General features: G+C 38.5%; 1 protein-coding gene across 1 annotated transcript; it reads right to left on the bottom strand.

The window, feature by feature from the left end:
* Positions 1–10,712: 10,712 nt before the first annotated feature.
* ATP5PB (ATP synthase peripheral stalk-membrane subunit b) lies at positions 10,713–24,693 on the bottom strand. The gene is made up of 7 exons (XM_014837249.3): positions 24,485–24,693; positions 24,178–24,214; positions 20,361–20,506; positions 18,448–18,611; positions 17,724–17,849; positions 12,169–12,348; positions 10,713–11,130 (listed from the first exon to the last, which is right to left on the bottom strand). The coding sequence occupies exons 1-7, from the start codon at positions 24,522–24,524 to the stop codon at positions 11,053–11,055; spliced, it is 771 nt and encodes a 256-aa protein (XP_014692735.1). The 5' UTR covers positions 24,525–24,693; the 3' UTR covers positions 10,713–11,052.
* Positions 24,694–24,715: the final 22 nt, after the last annotated feature.

Raw genomic sequence — 24,715 nt, 5'->3', positions numbered from 1 at the left:
ATGAAGCAGACTTCAAGATAAAAAAAGACAATGAGAGACAAAGAGGGGCAGTATACAATGATAAAAGGGACATTCCACCAAGAGGAAAATAACACCTAGGAACATATATGCACCTAACACAGGGACACCAAAGTACATAAAGCAATTATTAACACACCTAAAGGGAGAGATTAACAGCAACACAATAATAGTAGGGGACCTCAACATTCCACTCACATGAACGGGTAGATCATCCGGACAAAAAGTCAACAAGGAAACAGTGGAATTAAACGAAAAACTAGAGCAGATGGACTTAATAGATATATAGAGAACAGTCCATCCCAAAACAGCAGCATACACATTCTTCTCAAATGCACATGGATCATTCTCAAAAACAGATCATACGTTGGGAAACAAGGCAATCCTCAATACATCTTAAAAGAATTGAAATCATCTCAACCATCTTTTCCAACCACAATGCTATGAAACTAGAAATCAACTACAAGAAAAAAAACTGGGAAAGTCAGGAATATGTGGAGACCAAACAACATACTACTGAACAACAATTGGATGAAAAAAGAAATCAAAAGGGAAATTAAAAATACCTGGAGACAAACAAAAATGAAAATACAACATACCAACTGTTATGGGACGCAGCAAAAATGGTCATAAGAGGGAAATTCATAGCAGTACAGGTCCACTACAACAAACAAGAAAAATCTCAAATAAGTAATCTTAAACTGCACCTAACAGAACTAGAAAAAGAAGAACAAACAAAGCCCAAAGTCAGCAGAAGGAGGGAAATAATAAAAATCAGAGCAGAAATAAATGAAATAGAGACTAAAAAAACGGTAGAAAGGATTAATGTAACTAAGAGTTGGTTATTTGAGAAGATAAACAAAATTGACAAACCCTTAGCCAGACTCACCAAGAAAAAAAGAAAGAAGACTCAAACAAATAAAATTAGAAATTAAAGAGAAGAAATTACAACAGATACCACAGAGATACAAAGGATTATAAGAGAATACTATGAAAAACTATATGCCTACATATTGGATAGCCTAGAAGAAATGGATAAATTCTTAGACTCATACAACCTCTCAAAACGGAATCAAGAAGAAATAGAGAATCTAAATAGACCAATCACAAGCAAAGAGACTGAAATAGTGATCAAAAACCTGCCAAAAAACAAAAGTCCAGGGCCAGGTGGCTTCTCTGCAGAATTCTACCTAACATTCAAAGAAGATTTAAAACCTATTGTTCTCAAACTATTCCAAAATTGAAGAAGCCGGAACACTTCCTAACTCATTCTATGAGGCCAACATTACCCTGATACCAAAACTAGACAAGGACAACACAGAGAAGGAAAATTATAGGCCAATATTGCTGATGAAAATAGATGCAAAAATCCTCAACAAAATATTGGCAAACTGAATACAGCAATACATTAAAGGGATCACACACCATGATCAAGTGGATTTATTCAGAGATGCAGGGATGGTTCAACATCTGAAAATCAATCAATGTGATACACCACATTAACAAAATGAGGAATAAGAATCACATGACCATCTCAATAGATGCAGAGAAAGCATCTGACAAGATCCCACATCCATTTATGTAAAAACTCTCAATAAAATGGATATAGAAGGAAAGCACCTCAACATAATAAAGGCCATATATGACAAACCCAGAACCAACATCATACACAGTGGTGAAAAACAGAAAGCCATTCCTCTGAGAACAGGAACAAGACAAACGTGCTCACTCTCGCCACTTCTATTCAACATAGTACTGGAGGTTTGGGCCAGAGCAATTAGGCAAGAAAAAGAAATAAAAGGAATCCAAACTGGAAAGGAAGAATTGCCACTCTTGGCAAATGACATGATTCTATATCTAGAAAACCCTAAAGACTCCATCAGAAAACTATTAGAAATAATCAAGAACTACAGCAAAGTTGCAGGGTACAAAATCAATTTACAAAAATCAATTGCTTTTCTATACAATAAGAATGAACTAGCAGAAAGTGAAATCAAGAATTCAATTCCATTTATAATTGCAACATAAAGAATAAAATATGTAGGAATAAACTTAACCAAAGAAGTGAAAGGCCTATTCACTGAAAACTATAAGAGATTTTTGAAAGTTACTGAAGAATATGTAAAAAAAATGGAAAGATATTCCATGCTTATGGGTTGGAAGAATAAACATAGTTAAAATGCCCGTACTACCTAAAGCAATCTACAGATTCAATGCAATCCCAATCCCAATGATATTCTTCACAGAAATAGAACAAAGAATCTTAAAATTTATATGGAAAAACAAAAGACCCCAAATAGCCAAAGCAATCCTGAGAAACAACAACAAAGCTGGAGGCATCACAATCCCTGACTTCAAAACATACTACAAAGCTATAATAATTAAAACAGCATGGTACTGGCACAAAAACAGACACATAGATGAACGGCATTGAATTGAAAGCCCAGAAATAAAACCACACATCTATGGATAGTTAATCTTCAACAAAGGAGCCAAGAACATACAATGGAGAAAGGAAATTCTCTTCAATAAATGGTGTTGGGAAAACTGGACAGCTACATGCAAAAGAATGAAAGTAGACCACTATCTTGCACCATACACAAAAATAAACTCAAAATGGATTAAAGACTTGAATGTAAGACCTAAAACCATAAAATTCCTAGAAGAAAATACAGGCAGTACATCATTTGACATTGGTCTTAGCAGCATCTTTTCAAATACAATGTCCACTCAGGCAAGGGAAACAAAACAAAAAGTTAACAAATGGGACTATATCAGACTAAAAACCTTCTGCAAAGCAAAGTAAACCATGAACAAAATGAAAAAACAACCCACCAACTGGGATAAAATATTTGCAAATCATTTATCTGACAAGGGGTTGATCTCCAAAATATATAAAGAACTCATACAACTCAACAACAAAAAAACAAACAACCTGATCAAAAAATGGGCAGAGGATATGAACAGACATTTTTCCAAAAAGATATACAGATGGCTAATAGGCACATGAAAAGATGTTCAATGTCACTAATCATCAGGGAAATGCAAATCAAAACTACACTAAGATATCACCTTACACCCATTAGAATGGACATAATCACCAAGACAAAAAACAAGAAATGTTGGAGAGGATGTGGAGAAAAGGGACCCATCATACACTGCTGCTGGGAATACAAACTAGTGTAGTCACTATGGAAACCAGCATGGAGATTTGTCAAACAATTAAAAATAGAAATGCCATACGACACTGCTATCCCACTACTAGGTACTTATCCAAAGAACTTGAAATCAACAATTCAAAGAGACTTATGCACCCCTGTGTTCATTGCAGCATTATTCACAATAGCCAAGACAGGGAAGCAACCCAAGCGCCCAATGACTGATGATTGGATAAACAACATATGGTATATATATATACAATGGAATACTACTCAACCATAAAAAAGACAAAATCATCCCATTTGCAACAACATGGATGGACCTTGAGGGTATTATGTTAAGCAAAATAAGCCAGACAGAGAAAGACAAACACTGTATGATTTCACTCATATGTGGAAGATTAACATATGGACAAAGAGAACAGATTAGTGGTTACCAGAGAGGAAGGGGACTTGGGGGGGGGGGGTGGGCATAAGGGGTAAAGGGACTCATTCATATGGTGACTGACAAATAACCAAGTACAACTGAAATTTCACAATGTTATAAACTATTATGACCTCAATAAAAAAACTGGTCAATTGACTTAATTTCTATTATTTGTTTTCAGTTCTAGAATTTATGTTTTTCAAATTTCCTGTTTCTTTTAAAAGATCTTCTGGTTCCCTGTCAAGCTTGACTTTTATCTCCTTTAATACAATAAGTATAATTAGTTTTTGGTCTATTTATGTTCTTTCATCTAGTTCTTATTCATAGTTTCTCATCTCCGAATTATCTGATTATCTTCTATTGTGTTGTGTAATTGGGTTTGAAAAATCATTTGAAGAACAAATGGAAGACTAGGATTGAGTTATCTTCCTCCAAACAAGGTTTCTTTCACTGCTTTTGCCAGGCACCTGGGGGCACCAGCAATCTGGGATCACCTTGATCCAAGTTCAGAGCCTGAGATTTTAGTGGGTCATCTGTTCACAGCAGGGCACTGTCCACGTAACGGCTGGTTTTCTTTGTCTTCACCTTTCTTCCTAAAATGTAGCTGACTGTGCGGTGGTGGTAGGCAGTGGTGATGGTTTACTAGTGTCTCCACCCTCGATGGTCCTGGACTCCATCTTCTGTTCCTCCAGCTCTTAGTCTCTTAGCCATCTCTTTTAGATTGGCAAATGCTCCCAGGGCAAACGTGGTCCTGAGTGCTAAACTCACCTCTCTGAATTTCCACTGTCTCTCAGTTCTTGCTCTGATGAGTTCTTGTTATCTCTTGGTGCTTTAATATTCTTAAGAGATGCTTGTATTTCACCCAGATGTTATAAATTTCTCAAATCAGAGAGTTGGTCCAAATTACTTAGTTTACCATTACTGGAAGCAAATGTTACAAGATTCTGCGCCAAAATTTCATTTTAACTCCAACAACATAGTTACAGAATCTGAATTTTAATTTTATTTCTCACTCCAATAATAAACAGAAGACTTAATTTTACACTAGGTACATTTTATAATACTAATAAAGAATAGAGAGCTATTAGAATAAGTCTTACAAAAGAGGTATTGGGCCTTAACAGAGAACATTAAAAAATTTTAATGAAAGATACTTAAGACCTAATAAGCGGAAAACATAATACCTAATTTAATTACCTCCTCTGGTGCCATTTACCTTATTCCTCTATCACTGACATTTCCTGGAAACTGGAATTTACATCTTAAGTCTTGATAGATTCAAGTTAAATATTTTGGCTAGATTACATCATAGGTGATATTGTCTACTTTATATATCATCACAGAAGGAAACACACCTGGTTATAGATGCTAAGAATAACCACTGAACTAGTGTGATTGACCACTTGATTGGAATGATCTTCAGATTCTTATTAGTTGTCATTGATAAGACATTATTTTTATGATCATTATAAAATTTATAACAAAAGTAAATAATCTAAAATTTCCCTTTTTTCATTGACAAATGTAACCCATTTCTTTTGCTAATACAAAAATACTTCAAACCCAATTTGGCTTTTTCATATCATGTATTTAAAAAATGATTGCAATACTCTACTCTGTAGATTGCACAACCAATCACCACGCAGCCAGTTTGTAAGTACTAAATCGCACTCATGATATAGATACAAATTTTTGATATTTAGAAGGTAGGTATTTGGGGCTGTAGCCTGGAGTTTTGCTTCTAGGAACTCTGCTCAACTCATCTCCTCCTTTTCACTTCTGACTGGCTTCACTTTGGTTGTGACACCATGCTCCTTGGTCACAAGTAAACAAACTCCTCCGGCACATCCACAGGCCCCTTGTCCACCAGGAGCAGCATGGGCTTTACATCTGGTGGCTACAGTAATGTCCAGGTGGCAGACCATTGTCTTGGCTACTCACAGCATGTTGCAGTGTTACTGTGAAGGCACAATGTCACTCATCTGGCTCCATTTCTGGGGACTGTGGAGCAGGCTGTCAGTCTCTGCTCGTATTAGGTGGCCTTATGAGGAGCCCCAGATGAAGCTATTCTCAGCCTGAAGTGACTGGCCTGAGGGCTGACAGCCTCATGTCCAGCCTGGCTGCCCCATGGATTGGGGGGAGTAATATCTCCTGGCGAACATGCCATTCACAGCAGCCTGTTGGGGAAGCTCTAAGCTTGTGCACAGGATGTGAGATGGAAAAGTTTAGATGTTTGAGGACAGCAAGAAAAGAGGGGCCAAGGCAGAATGAACAAGGAGAGTGGTAGATGATGTCAAAGAGATTGCTGAGGACAGGATTATATAGTACCTTGTAAACTATGATAAGGATTAGAGTCTATTCTAATTGTGATGGGGCGTTAGAAAGTTTTATTCAGGCGAGTAATATAAAGTAATATGATTTGACTTAGATTTTATAAAGCTCACTTTGGCTGCACAGAATTATTAAAAGGGGTGCAAGAATGACAACAGATAATTATAGTAGTCCAAGTGAAACATGGCAACTTGGATAAGGCAGTGGTGGAAGTAGACAGCTTTGTGATAAGTCTTGAGAGTGGAAGCAACAGGACTGGCCGTTGGATTATACAGAAAAGTGAAAGGGACGCAGGTTGACTCCTACGTTGTGGGTTGAGCAATTTGGGTGAATGGTGGTGCCATGACCTGAGATGGAGAAGACTAAGGGAAGAGCAAGCTGGAGGTGGAGATGAAGAGATCTGTTTTGCACTTAAGTTTGAGATGTCTTTAAGATATCGAAGTAGGCGTGTAGACATACAAGTTAGCATCCCTCCTCCCACAGATGGCCTTTGCTTCTAACCGTTCTCTGGATCTTATCATCTCCTGCCTTCTCAGGAATCTTATACTATCAATGATCCTCTTACTCTGTCATATCAACTTCTCCCTTTCCAGTTTTCTTTTCCAAAGCGTTTAAACATGTTCAAGACACTGCCATTCAAAACGAAGACAAAAACAAACAAAAGTCCCCCAAACTCTTCCCCTTTACTTCACATGTCCACCTTGATCTCATCTTTATGTTTCTCCTTCTCTTTATAGCCACACTTCTGAACAAAATGCTCCCACTAAGAGCAGCAATGACCTTTCCGTTGTTGAGTCAAATGGCCGTGTCTTGGCTCTTACCTGACCTCTTAGCAAGAGTTTCCAACTCAGACTTTCCTCCTTTGCTGAGGCACCACACTCCTTGTCTTCCTCCCACCTCTCTGATCCTTCTTCATCAGTCTCCTTTGCTTGCTTGATCTCCACCTAATCTGAGACAACCAGCTCTTCTCACTCAATACTACTTCCTAGGCTATTTCATCCATCCCCCAGACCTAACTTATGATCTATATGCTGATGCCTTAATTTATGTTTCTAACCCTAACTTTTACCAGAGCTTAAGCTCATTTCCTACATGTCACCACACGGCCATCTAATTCACTCATATTCAATAATATTCAATGTTCAATATTGAATTCATATTCAATAATATTCATATTCAATACTCATATTCAATACTAAAACTGAATGTAGTACCTTCTCCCTTGAAACTTGCTTCTTCTCATCTATTCTCTACTTCAATTAACAGTACCACCACAAGCCAGAAACCTAGGAGACAATTTACATGCTTCTCTTGATCTCACACTCTGCTCTCCTCCTATCTAGTAAGCAAGCCTTGTCAATTCAAACTCTAAAATCGATGTCAAGTCAACTTCTCTATCAAGCCACCATCAGTTCCCACTTAAGACTACTCTGATAGCTTCCTAACTGCTCTTGCCACCCAATCTGTCTTCTATTGTCTTCCAGAGGTCAGAGTTGTAAGAAGAAAACACAACAAAACATAAAAACGAATAGGCGACAGAGACACTATGTGGCCTGCAAAGTCTACACCATTACTATTTGGCCCTTTAGAGAAAAAGTTTGCTGACCACTGTTTTAATACATTATCTGTATTTTCCTGTGCTTAGAACCTTTTTACTGGCTTCCCATTCTTTTAAGGAACATAAAGTTCTTTTAACAGGCCAGAAAGGCCATAAACTTGCATATCTGGACAATCTACTCCTCCATCATTATCTCTTGCTACTCTCCTCTTCACTTTCTATGTTCCAGTTGTTTTTTAAGGTGCCATCCTCTTTCTCATCTCAGGGTCTTTGCATAAGCTATTCCGTTTTATCATCTCCCCATCCTTCGGATATCAATTGAAATGCAATTTGTTTCAGAAGGACTTTCATGATCTCCTATGCTTAGATTCAGCTCACTTATTATATGTGCCCTTATCACCCCACAGTTTTAACATTAGGAGCACATACTGTTCAATGTCTAGACTGCTAGACTGTAAGCTCTGTAGACAGATACTGTGCCTTACAAACCCTAGTTTTGAGCTGTCCTGACACACAGTGAGCTTTTTATAAATGATCGCTGAATGAGCTTCCTGTTCCCCCATTGAAAAACTTCATTCTTTCAAGGTCTGTCCTTAACTTTCTAGTTTTAATGGAATAAGTTTCCCTTCTGTTGAAGGCTAATTCTTCCACTTACCATCTGAATATCATGATCCCACCTAAGAACCTTATTACATCTATCATCCCTCTCTCTTATCTTTTCATCCTCTTCTTCATTCTACTGGTATTTTCTTCACAGGTATTTTCTCAAGCATCTTTCACCTTAAAGCAAAGTTCCCGAGCCAACCTTTGGCTCCCTCTGGTTACCATGCTATATCTACTGGGGTGAATAGTGTTCTGGAAATTATTCTACCTGGGTGTATTTCCTTGCTGCCTTTCAATCCTTTAACACCATTGTAATCTATCTTCTGTCTCTGCCATTCAACCAAAACTACTCTAAGAAGGGCCACCAAAGACCTCCAAGCTATTAACGCTCATGGGCACGTTCAGTCCTCTTATCTCCCTGAAAAAAACTGGCTCTTTGTACTTGAAATTCTCCATTCTTGATTTTATAAATCTACACTCTCCTGGTTTTCCTTTAATGACTGGCCATTCCCTCTTTTGCAGAATCCTCTTTCTCTGTCATTCCTCAAACACTGATGTTCTTTCATGGCTCTATACTTAGCCTTGTTCTCGTTCCTGAGACACAGGAAATACCTGTATTCCAAATCACAGTGGCGAGTACCTCCCTTCTTCACTCAAGCAAGAAATCTGTGACTCAACTTGATTCTTCCCTTCTTCCATCTTCTCCCCTCTCGAGTCCTATTAATGTTTCCTTTAGTTTTTCTCATCAATTCCTTCCTTTTTATCCTCACTGCCATGGCCTTTAGTTAAGGTCTTCAATGTCTTTTAGGTAGAATAACCCAACAGCCTGACTAGCTTTGCCTCTCTCCAAACCATCTTCTATTGTTGCTAGTGGTTTTCCTGAAGCAAAAATCTAGTCATCTGCTTCTCCTTAAAATTCAGTGGCTTGTCTGTCCCCAGAACAAAGTCCAACATCTAAGCCCAGTATTTAGGGACCCTAATATAACTCCTTACTATTCATATTTCACTCTTCATTCTTGAGTTTTAAATGTGTTACACTCCCCTAAAATGGATTCTCTACAATCACAAACACTGCTCCATCTTCCTGGACTCTAATCCCCCAGACACTCTTTTTGCTGACTTCCTCTTTCAAATGTCAGTTCAGACATCGGTTCTTTTCTGACCTGTCACCTTTCTGCTCTTTCCTTGTTTCACTTGATGCTTTCATTGATTTCTTGGGACTGGAGTTTTTGCTTTAAGTATTACTCATTCAGGTTAACATTTATTAATAGGATGGTTATTGTGGTGATTCATGTGTCAACTTGGTTAAACTGAACTACATCTTCCAGAATTCTCTTGCCTGGATATTCTGGTTAGAATAAGCCATAAAAGATTCTTGAGTCCTTTTAGAGGCCAGATGTGAAGCAGCAACTATTTTGCACCTCATATATGTTGTTGCTGATCTGTTAATTCACCAGCTGTAGTTGGGCCTGCAACTTCTGGACCTTTCCCTGGATAGTCCCTCAGCTTCTCTAACCTTTGGACCAGATGTGTGTGATGAAGGGCCTGGGGTTATGTAGGACGATCATACCATTAGGGTCAGAATAATAAAAACTGACAAGGGTTTCAGTCTGTGCTTGTGATAACCACTCATTCCTATCCTCTCAGTTTACATCCATCTTCCCATCCTAACTGCCTGCTCCATGGACTTCAAGCTTCTGCATCAGACACAAAGATAACAGCCTTACAGAGACTGCTTAATCAGCTCCCAGGACAGCATAAAGCCAAATCCCTTAATATACAAACATATATCCTAGTAGTTCTGCTTCTCTGATTGAACCTGAACTGACAGTTAAATGAGGCTGGTAAGATGCACCTAAAATGGTGCTTGTCACTACATTCTCAAAGCACCTTGTACTAAAGTCTGTATTATATGACACATTCTTATTGCCTTTCTAGTAGATTTTAACTCTCTGAGGTAGGGACTTTTATCTCTGTATGACCAATGCAGGATGGTGCTTAGCACAAACTAGGTGTTTATAATTCTTTATTAAATGAATAATTTGGAACACCTCTGTTGACCCTATCAAAATCTCATTAAGTAACAATAAGGATGTCAATCTGATTTCTATATTAGGTGAATACATTAGCCATCAATAAATATTGACTCAAATGATTATTACATAAATTAAAGTCCTAGGAAGTCAATGAAAATAGCAACTACCCATATGGTACATATTTTCAAATATTTCCTATTATGTAAGTTGTCCATTTGTGTATAAATAAATCCTTACACAAGTATAGGAGAATTAAAGGCAGACAAACCTATGGAAGGGCAGAATTTTCTGATTTACCTGCTGGATTCTTAAGAGTGATTTTATGACTCATTAAGTTCATAATATTTTCTATAGACATACTTCTAAAAGATAATAAAGTCAATGATATGATATACAATATTTCCATTAGTTATTTTAAGAATGCTAAAAAGTTTTAAGTTTCCCATAACCTACTAGTTAGCCAGAAACAGTTTACCACTAAGTCTTATAAACAAGATTATCAGTTCAATGATATCTTTAATTTTTTACCCAATTGACAAATGTTGACATAATATTTCAGAAAATCACGCAACTTGAAAAACCTTGTTTCAACTGTCACTTTATTGCAAGATGGTAGAATTAATTATAAATTTAAACTATAACTTGGTAATCTTTAGCCAGGCACCAAATTTAATTAAAAGCAAATTGCTTATTCAAAAGTGATCATGGAACAACTCAAAATGCTGAGCAAGAAAGATGAGAAACATCTCACTGGCCAATTGATTATTTTAGTTCTCTCACTATATGAAACTCAAACTTTGCATTTTTAGGAAAGGTAAGCTGTCACTTAGTAGACAGCAATACAGGAATATTTTGTCACACAGACTAGGTTCCATTTAGTGAGTCAACTGTTTCTAGTTATCTCAACTGGGATAGATGCATTTACACAACTGGCTGTGCCTGAGCCTTCTTTGCGAGCAGCTTTAGATCTGAAATGCACTTGGCAATTGTCTCCTTTTCCTGTAATAAGGAAAGAGAAATCTGGTTAGACCTTTGCAATCATAGAAGGGTAGAAACACCGTTACTTCCTACAAGAGCTCAAGAACCTCAAGATGGATGATTGGCTTAACATGATACACCACAAGGAATTATTTAATTATTTAACATAGAGATACAATTCATTTTCAGCAAATTCAGGGCATCAGCTAAAATCCTTCAGCTCACAGCTTTTATAAGTGAAACTTGTATAGAGTTTGAAGCCAGATACTCCTGTAACCATGTGCCACTGATGTTAGCTTATACAGCTAACAGCTGCTTGAAAAAGACCAATTTAACAAACAGCAGTAATATGGAAATGTTAAGAAAGAATGAAAATAATTTTTAGTCTCTTTTCTATACTTTTGTTTTCCAAGTTTCTTAAATAAGTCTATTACTTTTATGTAAAAGTTTATTAAAAAAAATAAAAACAATTCATCAAATGTTGATAGATCTTGTTTTCCTAGACCTCCATGGTTACGCAGAAAATGACCACAAATGCCTAAATATACTATATATCTGAGAAGAAGATATCAAGTCATAAGTAAGTAAATAAAGAATACAAATTTAAAAAAGGAAATCAAGTCTAGGTAAATAATAGAAAACACTGCTTTTCTGTCCAAGACCAATGAATTAAGCAGCTGGTAAGAAGAAATGGAGTGGAAATGATGGAATTAGGAAATGGAAGGGGATCAGAAACAGCCTTGTCCAGTCTCCAACGTTACCCAAGTAATGGAACCTGAGCACGAGTCTGCCACAATCAGCGCTCTCAGCAGTCTTCCCACTGTTTTTGACCTATGAAGTGAGAGGCCCTTTGGTAACCAAAATTTGAGGAAAGAGGAAAGCCACCATGGTAGTTGTGCAGCATCTTTTAGGTTACCACTATCCAGAAAAATGGACTAGTGCCACTCGACTGTCTCTAGGCTGAACACTCCTTGCCAGCTATTCCTATCCTAAGAGAGCATCAGCAGTTGCTTGTCAGAGTTATCAATACAATTCCAGAAGCTTCAAAATATTGTGTACCTGCTGTGTAGACAGGCTCTGTACCACATGCTTCTCCACCCAGTTTACCATGTGCTCTTGTTCCTTCCGACGCATCATATTCTGCACAGAGATTTGATAGTCCAGACGATTCTTTACCTCCTTGTATACTCTATGCAGCCGTTCCCGGTAAGTAAGCTCCAAGGCCATAGCAATGTTATTCTGAGCAAAATTAAGAAACGAAGAAAACTGTTTCATAGTTGAAGGATCACTTACACTCTGAGGATTCTGCCAGTTAGAATACACTCCACCACTTTCTTGTATTTTATACAAAATTCTTTTAATTTAACATGAATAGGGAGTACATGTGGTAAAAAATTCTAACAGCATATTGAAAAAATATACTTAAAAGTATGTGCAGTAAAAAATGTCTCCTTGGGCCGGCTCCGTGGCCAAGTGGTTAAGTTCTCGCGCTCCACTGCGGCGGCCCAGGGTTCGGATCCTGGATGCGGACATGGCACCACTTGTTAGGCCACGCTGAGGCAGCGTCCCACATCCCACAACTAGAAGGACCTGCAACTAAGATATACAACTATGTACGGGGGCGGGGGGGGGGGGGGGTTTGGGAAATAAAGCAGGAAAAAAAAAAAGATTGGCAACAGTTGTTAGCCCAGGTGCCAATCCCTAAAAAAAAAAAAAAAAGTCTCCTCTACTACCCCCAGAGGCCACCATCTTCCTGAATTTCTTGTATTCCCTCCCAGAAATATTTAATAAACAAAATATAGGTATTATGCATGCACGCACACACACACATCACTTTTACTAATTATGACATGTAGACCCACCCCAATTTTAAAAGTTATATTGGCTTCTACTATACTGGAGTCCTGTAATCCATAATTTACTTAACGAATCCCTATCAAGAAATCAGGTTGCTTCTAAGTTCTACCACAAATAATGCTGCATATATTGTATACGTCTTTGCACTTATGTGTGACTATTTGCTGGGTCAAATAATAGCTAAAATCCATTGAGTATCTACTATGTTCTAAACACGGCGTGTCAATTGCATTAAGTCTTATAATCACACCATGGGATAGTTATTATTACTATATCCATTTTACTGGGAGGAAACTAAGGCAGAAGTTAAGGAATTTGTCCAAGGTAATGGAATTAATAGATTGTGAAGCCTAGATCTGAATACAAGGAATCAGGCTACAAAGCTCATGTTTTTTTGTGTGTGTGTGAGGAAGATTGGCCCTGAACTAACACCTGTTGCCAATCTTCTTTTTGCTTGAGGAAGAGTGGCCCTGAGGTAACATCTGTGCCCATCTTCCTCTATTGTGTACATGGGACACCCCCACAGCATGGCTTGATAAGTGGTGTGGGTTCACACCCAGGATCCAAACTTGCGAACCCTGGGCCACCGAAGTGGTGTGTGCCAAACTCAGCACGTTCCACAAAGCACATGCTCTTAAAGATCCACTTTAAATTGTCATTAGCATTGTCAAATTCCACAGAAAAGTTGTACCACTTCATTCTCCCACCAGCAACACAAATGCCTATTACTCCAAACCTTGACTAACAGTGTTTATAAAAGCTTTTACTACCTGCTCTTCTGATAAGCAGGAAACATTAATTTTAACTGTCATTATCTAAGGAGAAAATTTACATATTTAGAAGCCTCTTACATTTACTTCTTTCTTTATGAATTGTACACGTTCAATGCCTAGTTTTCTACTGGGGTGTTGGTCTCTCCTAAGCTAACTAGCCTTTTGTGTCACGTAGAATGCATGAATTCTTCCCAACTTGTCATATAGCTTTGTTTATGGTAATTTTTACACATAAAATTTTAAAATTTTTATAAGATCAATTTAACAACTTTTCCACTTACAGTTTCAGGATTTTGTTGTGTTTAGTAGAAAGGCCTTCTCAACTCCAAGAGTATTATATTTTTTTCAATGTTCTCTTTTTCTACTTTTATGATTTCATTTCTTAAAGATCTTCATTTGAGATTTTAGTATAAGGCAAAAGGTAGGAAACCAACTTTCTATCTGCAAAAGTACCCATTTGTCTTTCCGCCTCTAAGATGAAAATGCCACTAACTAGATTCCCTTTTGTATTTAGGTCTTTCTCTAGACCCTCTCTCATCTTGTACCAATCTGGCTTCCTATTCATATACTTGTACCACACTATTCAACGTTCCTTTAATTTTACAGTAAGTTTCAGTATTTGGTAGGACTGTTCCTCATTACTTCTCTTTTTCAGAATACTCCTGGATACTCTTTTTATTTTTTTCTATTAATAATCAATGTGTCCAAGTCCCAACATTATCTACCTCCAGCCTATTAGCATTTTCTTTCTACGAATGTGTTAAATTTAGAGATTAAAGTAGGGAGAATTGATACATTTATAATAGTGAGTCTTCCAATCAAAGAATACGTTTTTAGAAACTTATACCTCAAAAGTACTTTACATTTTTCAAAGTACAATTATACATTTGTAGTGAAGTTTACTCCTAGGCATCTTTTCCTAAATGGTCTATCTTCTCCCAGCATATTTCTAACTGACTGCTATTCCTATATAGAAGACTACTGATTTTGTTTATTAGCTATTAATTTTGTACCCAGACACCTTACTGAATTTGCTTATTGTTTTAAGAGTTATTTTGATTCTCCTGGTTTTTTTATGTATATAATCAGGTAATCTACAAATAAGGATAACTTTGCCTTTTGTTTTCTAATTTTTATACCTCTTATTTCTTTCTTATTTGATAATATCAGATACCACCTCCAAAATAATATTGATAAACAATGGTGGGAGGGATATTGTCAACTTCTAGTTTGTAATGAGAATCCTTACAGGTACCTATTAAATATAACGGCTTGAGATATTAATCTCAAGTAGGCCCTTAATACTTCTAAGTACATTTCTTTAGACCATTCACTCTCTGCTCTTCTTTCTCCTTAAATCTCCAACATCTCGACTACCTTCCCTCTCAGCAAATGACCTTGCTTCCTACTTCACTGAGAAAATGGAAGCAATAAGACAACTCCCATAGACTTCTACAACCACATAAATCAATCTACCTGCATCCATACTCGAATACTTTGCCTTCCTGTCTGTAACTATGACTGAACTGTCTATCCTCTTGAAGCCAATCCCTCCACCTGTGCACTGTATTCCAGGGCCTCTGGCCTATTCAAGGACATCACTCCAGCAAATTTCCCCCCACTTTCTTGGGGGAAAATTTTTTTTCAATTTTTCTCTATTAACTTTTATCAGATGCTAACAAGTAATTATACTTTCTATCTTTTAAAAAAGATCTCTCAATTCCCACATCTTCCCCTCCTAGCTACTAATTTCTTTGCCCATCCTTACACTAAGACTCCTTGACAATTCTGACAGTTGTCTATACTCTAACTCCAATTTCTTTCCTTCCTTTTTTTCTTCAACCTACTCCGATCGCTTCACTCAAGTAGCCCAAGGTCTCTAGAAACCTTCACGTTGCTAAATCCTATGGCAAATTCTTAGGCCCTTTATTACTTGACCATAAATAGGGTGACCATAAATTAAAACAGCCCTTGTTTTCATCTGTTTACCTTGTGTTCCAGTCTTATGGCTTTAAGTGCCAGTTGTACGCTCATGACCCCCAAATCTCTAGCCTGGAATTCTCTCCATCAATTCCAGACCCTTATATCCAATGGTCTACCTAACAACTCATTTCAAACCAATGCATACAACACCTAAGGCTATGTGAAACAAGGCAATCAGAGTGACCCTTGAAAACATAAGTGAGATCATATAACTCCTTTGCTTAGAAGCCTCAGTGACTCTCATTCAGGGAACAAGTCAAAGTCCTTACAGAAGCCTAGAAGACTTTACATGGTCTAGTCCCTGGCCATCCTCCATCTTGCTTCCTTTTATTCCTCCCCTCCCCCTCTTCCACTAGTGATCTTCTTACTTTTCCTTGACTGTAGAAGTAAGCTTCCACGTTTAGGGTCTTTGCAATTGCTTTCTTCTGCCGAGTGTACTATTTCTTCAGAAATCCACACAGCTTGCACCATCACTTCTTTCAGGTCTCTGTTCAAATATCACATTAGAGACCCTCCTGGACTACCCAATAAAAATAGTAACTCCCCCCTCTAAAATCTCTTTTCCTTTAACACTAGTTTATTGTTCTATATAGCACTTATTACCAGTTGACATTCACAGCCACTAATTATTTTCTGTCCTCTCAACTCCTGGTTAGAAAGTAGACTGCATGAAGACAGAAACTTTGTTCTGTTCTCTGCTGTATTCCCAGCACCCTGCTCTGACCAGTCTCCAGACAGAAGAACTCAACAAATGTCTAGTCAACAAATTTTTCATAAATAAATAAAAATTCTAACGATTATCATTTGATTCGTATGAAAAGGTTACATCTTCAAAAGCCAGTTTTGTGTGTACATACATATTATATATGAAGCAAGAAGCATTCCCCAGCTGTAACCTAAACATGCTTGAAAGAGTTTTTAAAATTTTCTGAGGTTTTCAAACATTCATGCACTTGAGAATCTTTAGGGATCCTGCTTTAAAAAATATAGATTCTTGGATAGCTCCTAACAGAGGTTCTGAATCCACAGGTCTTGGAAGGGGTCCAAAAACTTGCACCAAAGACAACTCTGATGCATGTGGTACTAAGACCACTCTGAGAAATACTGGCCTAGATCCTTAATATTTCAGATACTTACTCTACTTTAGCATCTCAATTTTCATTTAGAGGTGCTTCTACAACTTACAATTTCAATATAAGGGCATCTCACTTTAAATATCAGCATAAAGTACTGGGCTCAAAGTAAATAATAACAAAATACTTGAAATATGTTCCTAGGGTTATTATAGAAACTAAATGTTTTAGAATCTAATTACACTTTAACCATAGTAAAAAGTTCTACTGATATCTGAATTTGCTTTGTGAATGTGGAATGTAAGGCATCAGGTTTTCTTTTGGCAAGTACACTATGGAAGACTTTCTTATAGTAAGCATGTATTTCACCTACAGCCCTAGACAGTGCATGCCATTTTTTTTTTTTTTTAAAGATTTTATTTTTTCCTTTTTCTCCCCAAAGCCCCCCCGGTACATAGTTGTATATTCTTCGTTGTGGGTCCTTCTAGTTGTGGTATGTGGGACGCCGCCTCAGCGTGGTTTGATGAGCAGTGTCATGTCCGCGCCCAGGATTCGAACCAACGAAACACTGGGCCGCCTGCAGCGGAGCGCGCGAACTTAACCACTCGGCCACGGGGCCAGCCCCCAGTGCATGCCATTTTTCAATCAGCTATAACTTGATGACTGTTTTCCTTTTGTTTGGATCCAAAATGTGTTCTTTCATAACTTTTACTATTTCTAATTTTAGAGTAGTAATTCTAATTATTTACCCACTTGATAGGTCTTAAATGTCTAAATAGCTATAATTGCCAACCCCCGCCCAAATCTTCTCTTTTCAAAATAAAATATGCTCAATATACTCAACCATTCCTTATACGAGATTCTAAATTTTTGTTTTAAATGCACACAATGAGTAACTTCATTCTCCTTAAAAAGTTCTGAAACCTACCCTCTGGACATCAAAAAGGTAATGGCGTTTTTGAACCAGTGCCTGCTGTGACTTCTCCAGATCAATTGCATCCTGGATCTGTTTGATGGAAGCCTGTTTCACCTCTTCTAGTTGTGCAATTTTTTGCTGCAATTATGATATTCACAACAAAGATCAGCGAAAGTAACAAAGGTAAAAAAAAATTCATTTTATGCTTCCTAAAGTTATACTTCTCATTTGTGAAAACACCTAGAAAGAAACATACATACACATAGAGAGAAATGCACAAATCCTTAAAAAGAGTTGCCCATAATAGCTACCCAATACAGTCATGCACCGCATGACGTTTTGGTCAGTGATGGATCACATGTACAACAGTGGTCCCGTAAGACTGGTACCACAGAGCCTAGGTATACGGTAGGCTATACCATCTAGGTTTGTGTAAGCACACTCTCTGATATTTGCACAATGACAAAATTGCCTAATGATGCATTTCTCAGAACGTATCCCCATCGTTAAGCAACACGTGACTGTATCTTGTTAATGAAAAAACTATGGAAAAGCTGGACAAAGTTTGGTAGATTTTAAAAAAATTTATCTCAAATTAGAAACTAACATTAACACTTATAATTGTAATCATTATTATTAGATTCCTTTCTACATGTTCTTCCAACATTCATATCAAAAACATCACTTGATGCTTCTACTGAGGTCTAAAATCAGAAATAAGGTTTATGGTTCTTACCTCATTGAGTTTATCAGCAAATTCTCCAATAGAAGCACCATATTTTTTAACTATATAGACCAGAACGCCTATTGTTGATATAGCAGAGATGGTCTCTGGAGTAATCACATATATTTCTTTGGATAGAAAATACAAGATAAGCCCAGTTCCGAGCACATAGGGTCCTAAAAGAAGAAAGAGTTATTTTATGATGGATGTGCTATGCGACCAGGGGAAGACAGAAAGATATCGCTGCATTTGATTAGCTGAAGACAACGTTAAGCAATGATTTAAAATAACCAGATTCAAAGACAGAACACTGGATTGAGAAGCAGTATGGCAGAGTCGAAAGAACAAGGATCTGGACTCAAGGAAATCTGACTCTGCAACTTACTGAGCAATACAAATTACTCTGAGCTTAGTTTCCCAGATCTGTAAAGTGGTAACAATATCTTCCTCACAGGGTTGATGAAATCGAGAAATAACGTATATAAGGTGGCTAGCACAACTGCTGGACAAACAGGAACTATTATTCTACAAAGACGCCAGATTACTTCCCAAAGTAAATTGTGTAGCAAAATATACTACTGATCGAATGAGAACCTTGGTCAGGATAAAATTTACCCATTCTTGCCTATTTTTATTGAATAGAAACCTGACTCAGGAAATAAGCAAAAAACAACTATAAAGTAGTTTATATGCAAAACGAAGACTTAAACATCAGGATTCTCAATTCCTGTAGCATCTAATTATAATGCTTCAAACAGGACTATCCTTTTCTTCCACCGGGCCATGAGCTCTGAAAGGACATAAACCATGATTTACCTTTCTCTAGGATTTTCCTCTGTGCCTCACTAAATGCTAGGCAGGGACCAAGCAGGCCTTTGGGGCAGTACTTTAGTGTTCTGAGCAACACTAGCACCAAGGGATGTCAGGACCATCGATGAGAACAAACGGGTTACAGTCTCAAATATATTTTATCCCGTTTCCTATATGAAGTTTCAACCGGTTTTTTAACTTCTCTTTAATATATAAATGTTAAATGTGAATTTGCAAAAAAGGACTATCATATGTAATATTTTAATCACCTATGGAGATCTGAAGACACTAATGTTTCCTGCAATTTCAGTTAGGGAAATGCTATTTTAGGCCACTCCAGGGTTAAAAAAAATAAATCTTTGGTTTCCAATGTTCCACAGTCATAGCAGTATTTGGGTATAACAAGAAAGGTAGTGTATGTAGTAGAAGAAACACCAAACTCAATTGGAGAACCTGTGCTTAAGTCCAACTCAGTTACTAAAGAAAGAATAAATCTCAGCAAATTCTTTGTTTTCCAGTTCTTCTGGATAATAAAAATGTCTTCACAGGACTATTGTAAGGATTAAATAACATAAGCGAAAGCATACTGCATTATGAAAATGCAGGGTTTCAGAACAGTTTATGCCTTTTAAAAGGGGAGAAACTGATAAACATGGTCCAGTTTCTGCTTTCATGTTCATATACACAATTTAATAGTCTCTACTGCCTTACCTGGCTTTCTCATCCACACTTCTTCCCATTACCTGACAGTTTATTACACAGTTACTCATTTCTTCACTGTCTACCCTACAACAGAATGTATGTTGCATGATGGCAGGCCCCTCAGTTCTCCACTGCATGCCTAGAACAGTGCCTCGCACAGAGCAGGCATTTGTTAAATTTGGTTTATCAACAAATGGAGACAATACTATAAAATTAAGTTAAAATTCCAAACAAATTTATTCCAAAGACAAGTTAAAGGAAACAAATCAATTGTTACATTGAATCACTTCCACAATTTCCTTTTAAAAACAGCTGACTTGTTTTTGTGGCATATATGGAAGTGGGAACAAAATCCTAGGTTAACACAAACTAGACCATGCAAACATCCTATCAAACACAGGGCTAAAGCTCACCTGTCACACCCGTTTTAGGATAAAGGAACTGGAAGAACTCCTCAGGGATCAGCCCCAAGCGAACTTTTCCTCCATATTCAGGAAGAGGTGGTACAGGGGCAAGACTTGGCTGTCCTGTGTGAAAGATCCTTGTTGCCTGCAATACCCTACAGATAGCAATTATACAAATTTAAAGTGTATTCTTTAAAGAGAACACAATGTACAACAATTAGAAGAAACAACCAATGGGGATGAGGATGGAGGCAGTTTCCCACTAATCGTCATAATGGAAGAGAAGAGACTGGGAACAGGAAGGTCCAATAATTAGCTGCGTGGCAAGGGTAAAGTGCCTTACTTAAAGCCGTACGTAACCTTCTACCCAATACTAGACTCCCTTCTCTAAGTCTCACAGGTCACCTGTCCACCAACTGTATGTGTTATCAGCACTGAAGTATATAAGAGTGTAGACTCCACAGGCGATCAGGGTTCAAATCCCAGACCTGCCATTTGACTTTGGACAAGTAACTTAAGCTTTTGTGATCTCGATTTCTCTAAGTAAAGTGAGAATAAAGGATATTACCTTACAGGGTTGTTGTGAAGATTAAATGAGTTAATATACATAAAGTGCTTAGCATGGTGCTTGGTACACGGTCAAACATGTAAGTGGTTAGCTACTACACGTGCACTGTGTTGTGAGCTCCTTCAGGGCAAGAACTTTAATCTTTCTGAATGTTCTCTGTGATGCGATGCTAACTAATCACTATGTGAAACAGGCCTTTTCAGTGTTGGGTAGCTCTAATTACGTTTATCTTTGAACTGAACTGCTATGTACATCCATGAAACCTCCATCCATTAGTTCTAATTTTATTTTTCTATGTAAGATCAAGCTTATGTATCTGGGTTAAACATCTCAGTTCCTTCACAATAGTGATTGTCTACAACAAGGAGCTCTCTGGTTTTGTTTACAAAAATGAGGTTATATAGAACTGAACGTGGCTCTAAATACAGCTTGACCAATTCATTTGTTCTACAAATATATGAGAACTTACCATCGCCATTATTGGGCTTGAACTACTGTACTATTATCATGGACTTCCAAACTATTCTTGTACTAAAGTAGCCTAGGACTGCATTTTTAGCAGTTATAGCATACTGGTGTCTCATTAAGCTTCTGATGAAATAAAATCCTCTGGTCTTTTCATTCTGCTATCAAGCTCAGTCTCTTTCAAATTCTCAGTATGTGTTCATCCTTCACTCCTCCAACTCTCTACCTCTATCCCCTTGCAATGTAAGAGTTTATTTCACTGATGGGGTTCATTGCTTGTCTTTTGAATATTATTTCTGCCTCCCAATATATTACCTACCCTGTCAACTTCTGAAATCTGAGAATCACGCTTGAGATTCTTTCATTTAAATCAGGGTTTCTCAGTCTCAGCACTATTCACAATTCTTTGTCGTGGAAGGCTCTTTTGTGCACTGTAGAGTGAGCAGTATCTCTGTGGCCTTTACACACTAGACGCCAGTAGCATTCCCCTCTCACCGAGTGGTGACAACCAAAAATGTCTCTAGACACTGCCAAGTGTCCCCCAGAGGGGAAAACTGCCCCAGGTTGAGAACCACTGACTTAAATCACAGCAAGAGAGGACTTGCTTTAGTCTGACACAAATCATCTTCCCAACTGGCTTAGTTCAACCCTCATCACCTCTTGTCTAATCTAGTTAACAACCCCAAACCTACTCTTTCCACTTCTCATCAAATACCCCTTAATATTAGCTCCCTCCACACTTCTGCCAATGTTTCTAAAATGCAAATTTGACTCTAAAACTCTCCAACAGGCTTTCTCCTACCTATAGAAAACAAACTACTTAGTATAGCATATATGATTCAGCACCTATCAAATTTTATAACCTCATCTTCCTTCATTCTCCTACCCTTCAGCCATATGGCACTACTTACAGCTCTCAAACACAAACAAAACAAAAGCATGCTTCATAGTGCCCCTTCTGCCTGGTATGCCTTTCACTTAGTGACGGGCAAGCCCAATTAGCCTCCAGGACATCTCAAGCATATCCTTCATAAAGGCCTCTCCAATCCTGGACTAACAGTCATTCACTCAACAAAACATTTACTGACTTTCTACTTATGTCAGGCACTGGGAGCACAGCAATGAGCAGACACTGTCCCAGCCCTCAACATTCTAATATTCTAGTGGGAGTGCAGGAAGTGTGAGTGTAGAGATCCACAAGCAATTTCAGGCAGCTGTAAGTGCTATGAAGAAAAACGGAGCAAGGTAAGGGGATAGGGAGCAATGGAGTAGGTGAAAGGCTCTTTTGGTAGGAGGCCAGATGACATTTGAACCAATAAGCTGGGGAAAAGAGAGAAGAGCAAGGACAAAAATCCTGAGGCAATCACAAGCTTAGTAGCGTTCAGAGGAACAGCAAGAAGGCCAGTGTGGTTGGAGAATAAGCTTAAGAGAATGAAAGGAGATAAGTCAAGGGGTAGGATGGGATCAATCCATGTTGGGCCTTCTAGGTCATGGTAGGTTTGGATTTTATTTCAACTGGGATGGAGCTCTGGAGGTTTTAGGTGGGGGGCTGACATAATCCCTCTAGCTACTGTGAGAATGGGCCCTAACGGGACAAGAATAGAGATGCAAGCAGACTAGCTAAGAGACCACTGAAACAGCCCAGGTGAAAGCTGCTGGTGGTTCACACTCCAGGAGTAGTGAAACAAGTGGTCAGAGTCCAGATAGAATCCGGAGAAGAGCCTTGCTGATATCAGTATGACACATGGAATGTGAAAGAAACAGAAATCAAGGATGTTCCTTGTATCTTGTATATATATATCTCTTATTACCTGTATTATGATTATTTGTTTACACGTCTGTATGGAATCTTTTTTCTCTGATAAATTGGAAGCAGTCAACTATAACCTGACTTTATTGAATACAAAAATTAATCACAGAGAGGCCACAGCCAGTTTTTCAAGCCACAGGATAGTTAACAAATTTTGCAAGATTTAGGACTAAGTTTGGAAGTAGAAAGAGAAATCCCAAAGAAAATTGACATGTTCTATGAAATTATATTAACAATAACAGCAGCTAATGGTTACTAAGCACATATTACGTACTATTTATGACTTTAGAATGTCATAGGAATTAAGTCTCTTAATTCTCATAACCCATAATACACTATTATCTCCATTTTGCAGATGAGGAAGCTGAGGTCACACAGCCCGTAGGTGGACAAGCCAGGCGTACCCTGTTCCAGCTCTTGAGTCCTCACTCTAAACCACTACTCTACAGCTTTCTCCCCTCGTAGACAGTGTGCAAGCTCCATGAAGCCAGGTACTTAGCCTTAGTCATTTTTATATCTTTGGTTATGTGGGTGCCAAGATAGATATTTACTGAATCAGTGAATGACTTCTCTGACTCTTATGATCTTGCAGTAAAAGTCAGGATCTGGGAGACAGACTGAAAACCGCATGCTTCTCTGCTTTAATAAAGCTTGGGCTTGGGTATGCAATCTAGGAACGCGGATTCGGGCTGTGGCAACTTTGGCCAGCTGAAGGTCACAAGGGAGAGGGCTGGGGCTGAGAAGACACCAAACCAATTTCTAGTTTAGTTAGAACATAGCGCTTATGCTCTTAATCTTTATCATTAGGTAATACGATGATGTTCCAGGCAGTTACAGGAGCACAAGTGCCGGAATGAGGCTTCAACGTCCCAAAGTCACCTGAAGAAAGGCAGTTTCTGGCCTAAGGCTAAAAGGAGGTGGCCGAGCAGTGAAAGGAGGCGATACAACAAGTCCGAAGGGGAGTATTAACCCCTCACACTCACCCTGGACCGAGGAGGGCCGCGTTCTTCAGACAGGGGGCTGTAAACACAGAAGGCACAGGTCAGCAAGGTCAAGGTGAAATCCGGGCTGCCCCTTCCTCGCTCCCCGAGGGGCCGGATCACTAAGGCCATGCGCCTCTTTGCTGTACCCCGAAACCCCGCGCTCACCTTGGGAGCGGCGCTAACCACTCCCCACTAAGGCCCAAGTCTCGCCAGGCCTTCCTTCACCCCCTTTCCCCAACTCCCTCCCGGTAACGCTAGACGCGCTTCTTTGCAATCACTCTGATAGCCTGGACCAGCGGTCTCTCACCCGCTGCGGCGGCAGCAGAAAGGACCACCCGGGACAGCATGGTCAGCAAGGGTCAAGGCGCGAGTCCAAGCGTCCCAGTGACCCCGGACAAGAGAATCCGTCCGGACAGGAGAAAGATGGTCACTCCCAAGTCTCGCGAGAAGAGAACGTCGTGCCTTCTTTTCCCATCAACTGCGTCTCGAATTTCTTCTTCTCGCGAGAAGAGGCACCGAGCGCGCAGAACCTCTTGCC

The sequence above is a fragment of the Equus asinus genome, chromosome 16, assembly GCF_041296235.1.
Source record: "Equus asinus isolate D_3611 breed Donkey chromosome 16, EquAss-T2T_v2, whole genome shotgun sequence".
NCBI lineage: Eukaryota > Metazoa > Chordata > Mammalia > Perissodactyla > Equidae > Equus > Equus asinus.
The sequence above is the reverse complement of the archived record's forward strand: the minus strand, read 5'-3'. Positions and strand labels throughout refer to the sequence as shown.

Bases quoted from the DNA above. Each gene is read 5' to 3' on its own strand.
- ATP5PB (XM_014837249.3), bottom strand. From the start codon at position 24,524: ATGCTGTCCCGGGTGGTCCTTTCTGCTGCCGCCGCAGCGG. The intron at 18,612-20,360 runs GTGAGCTTTAGC...TTCTTCTTTTAG, and splicing joins TCCTAAAACGGGTGTGACAG to GACCCTATGTGCTCGGAACT. The intron at 11,131-12,168 runs GTACACAATATT...TCCTTATTACAG, and splicing joins AGAGCCTGTCTACACAGCAG to GAAAAGGAGACAATTGCCAA.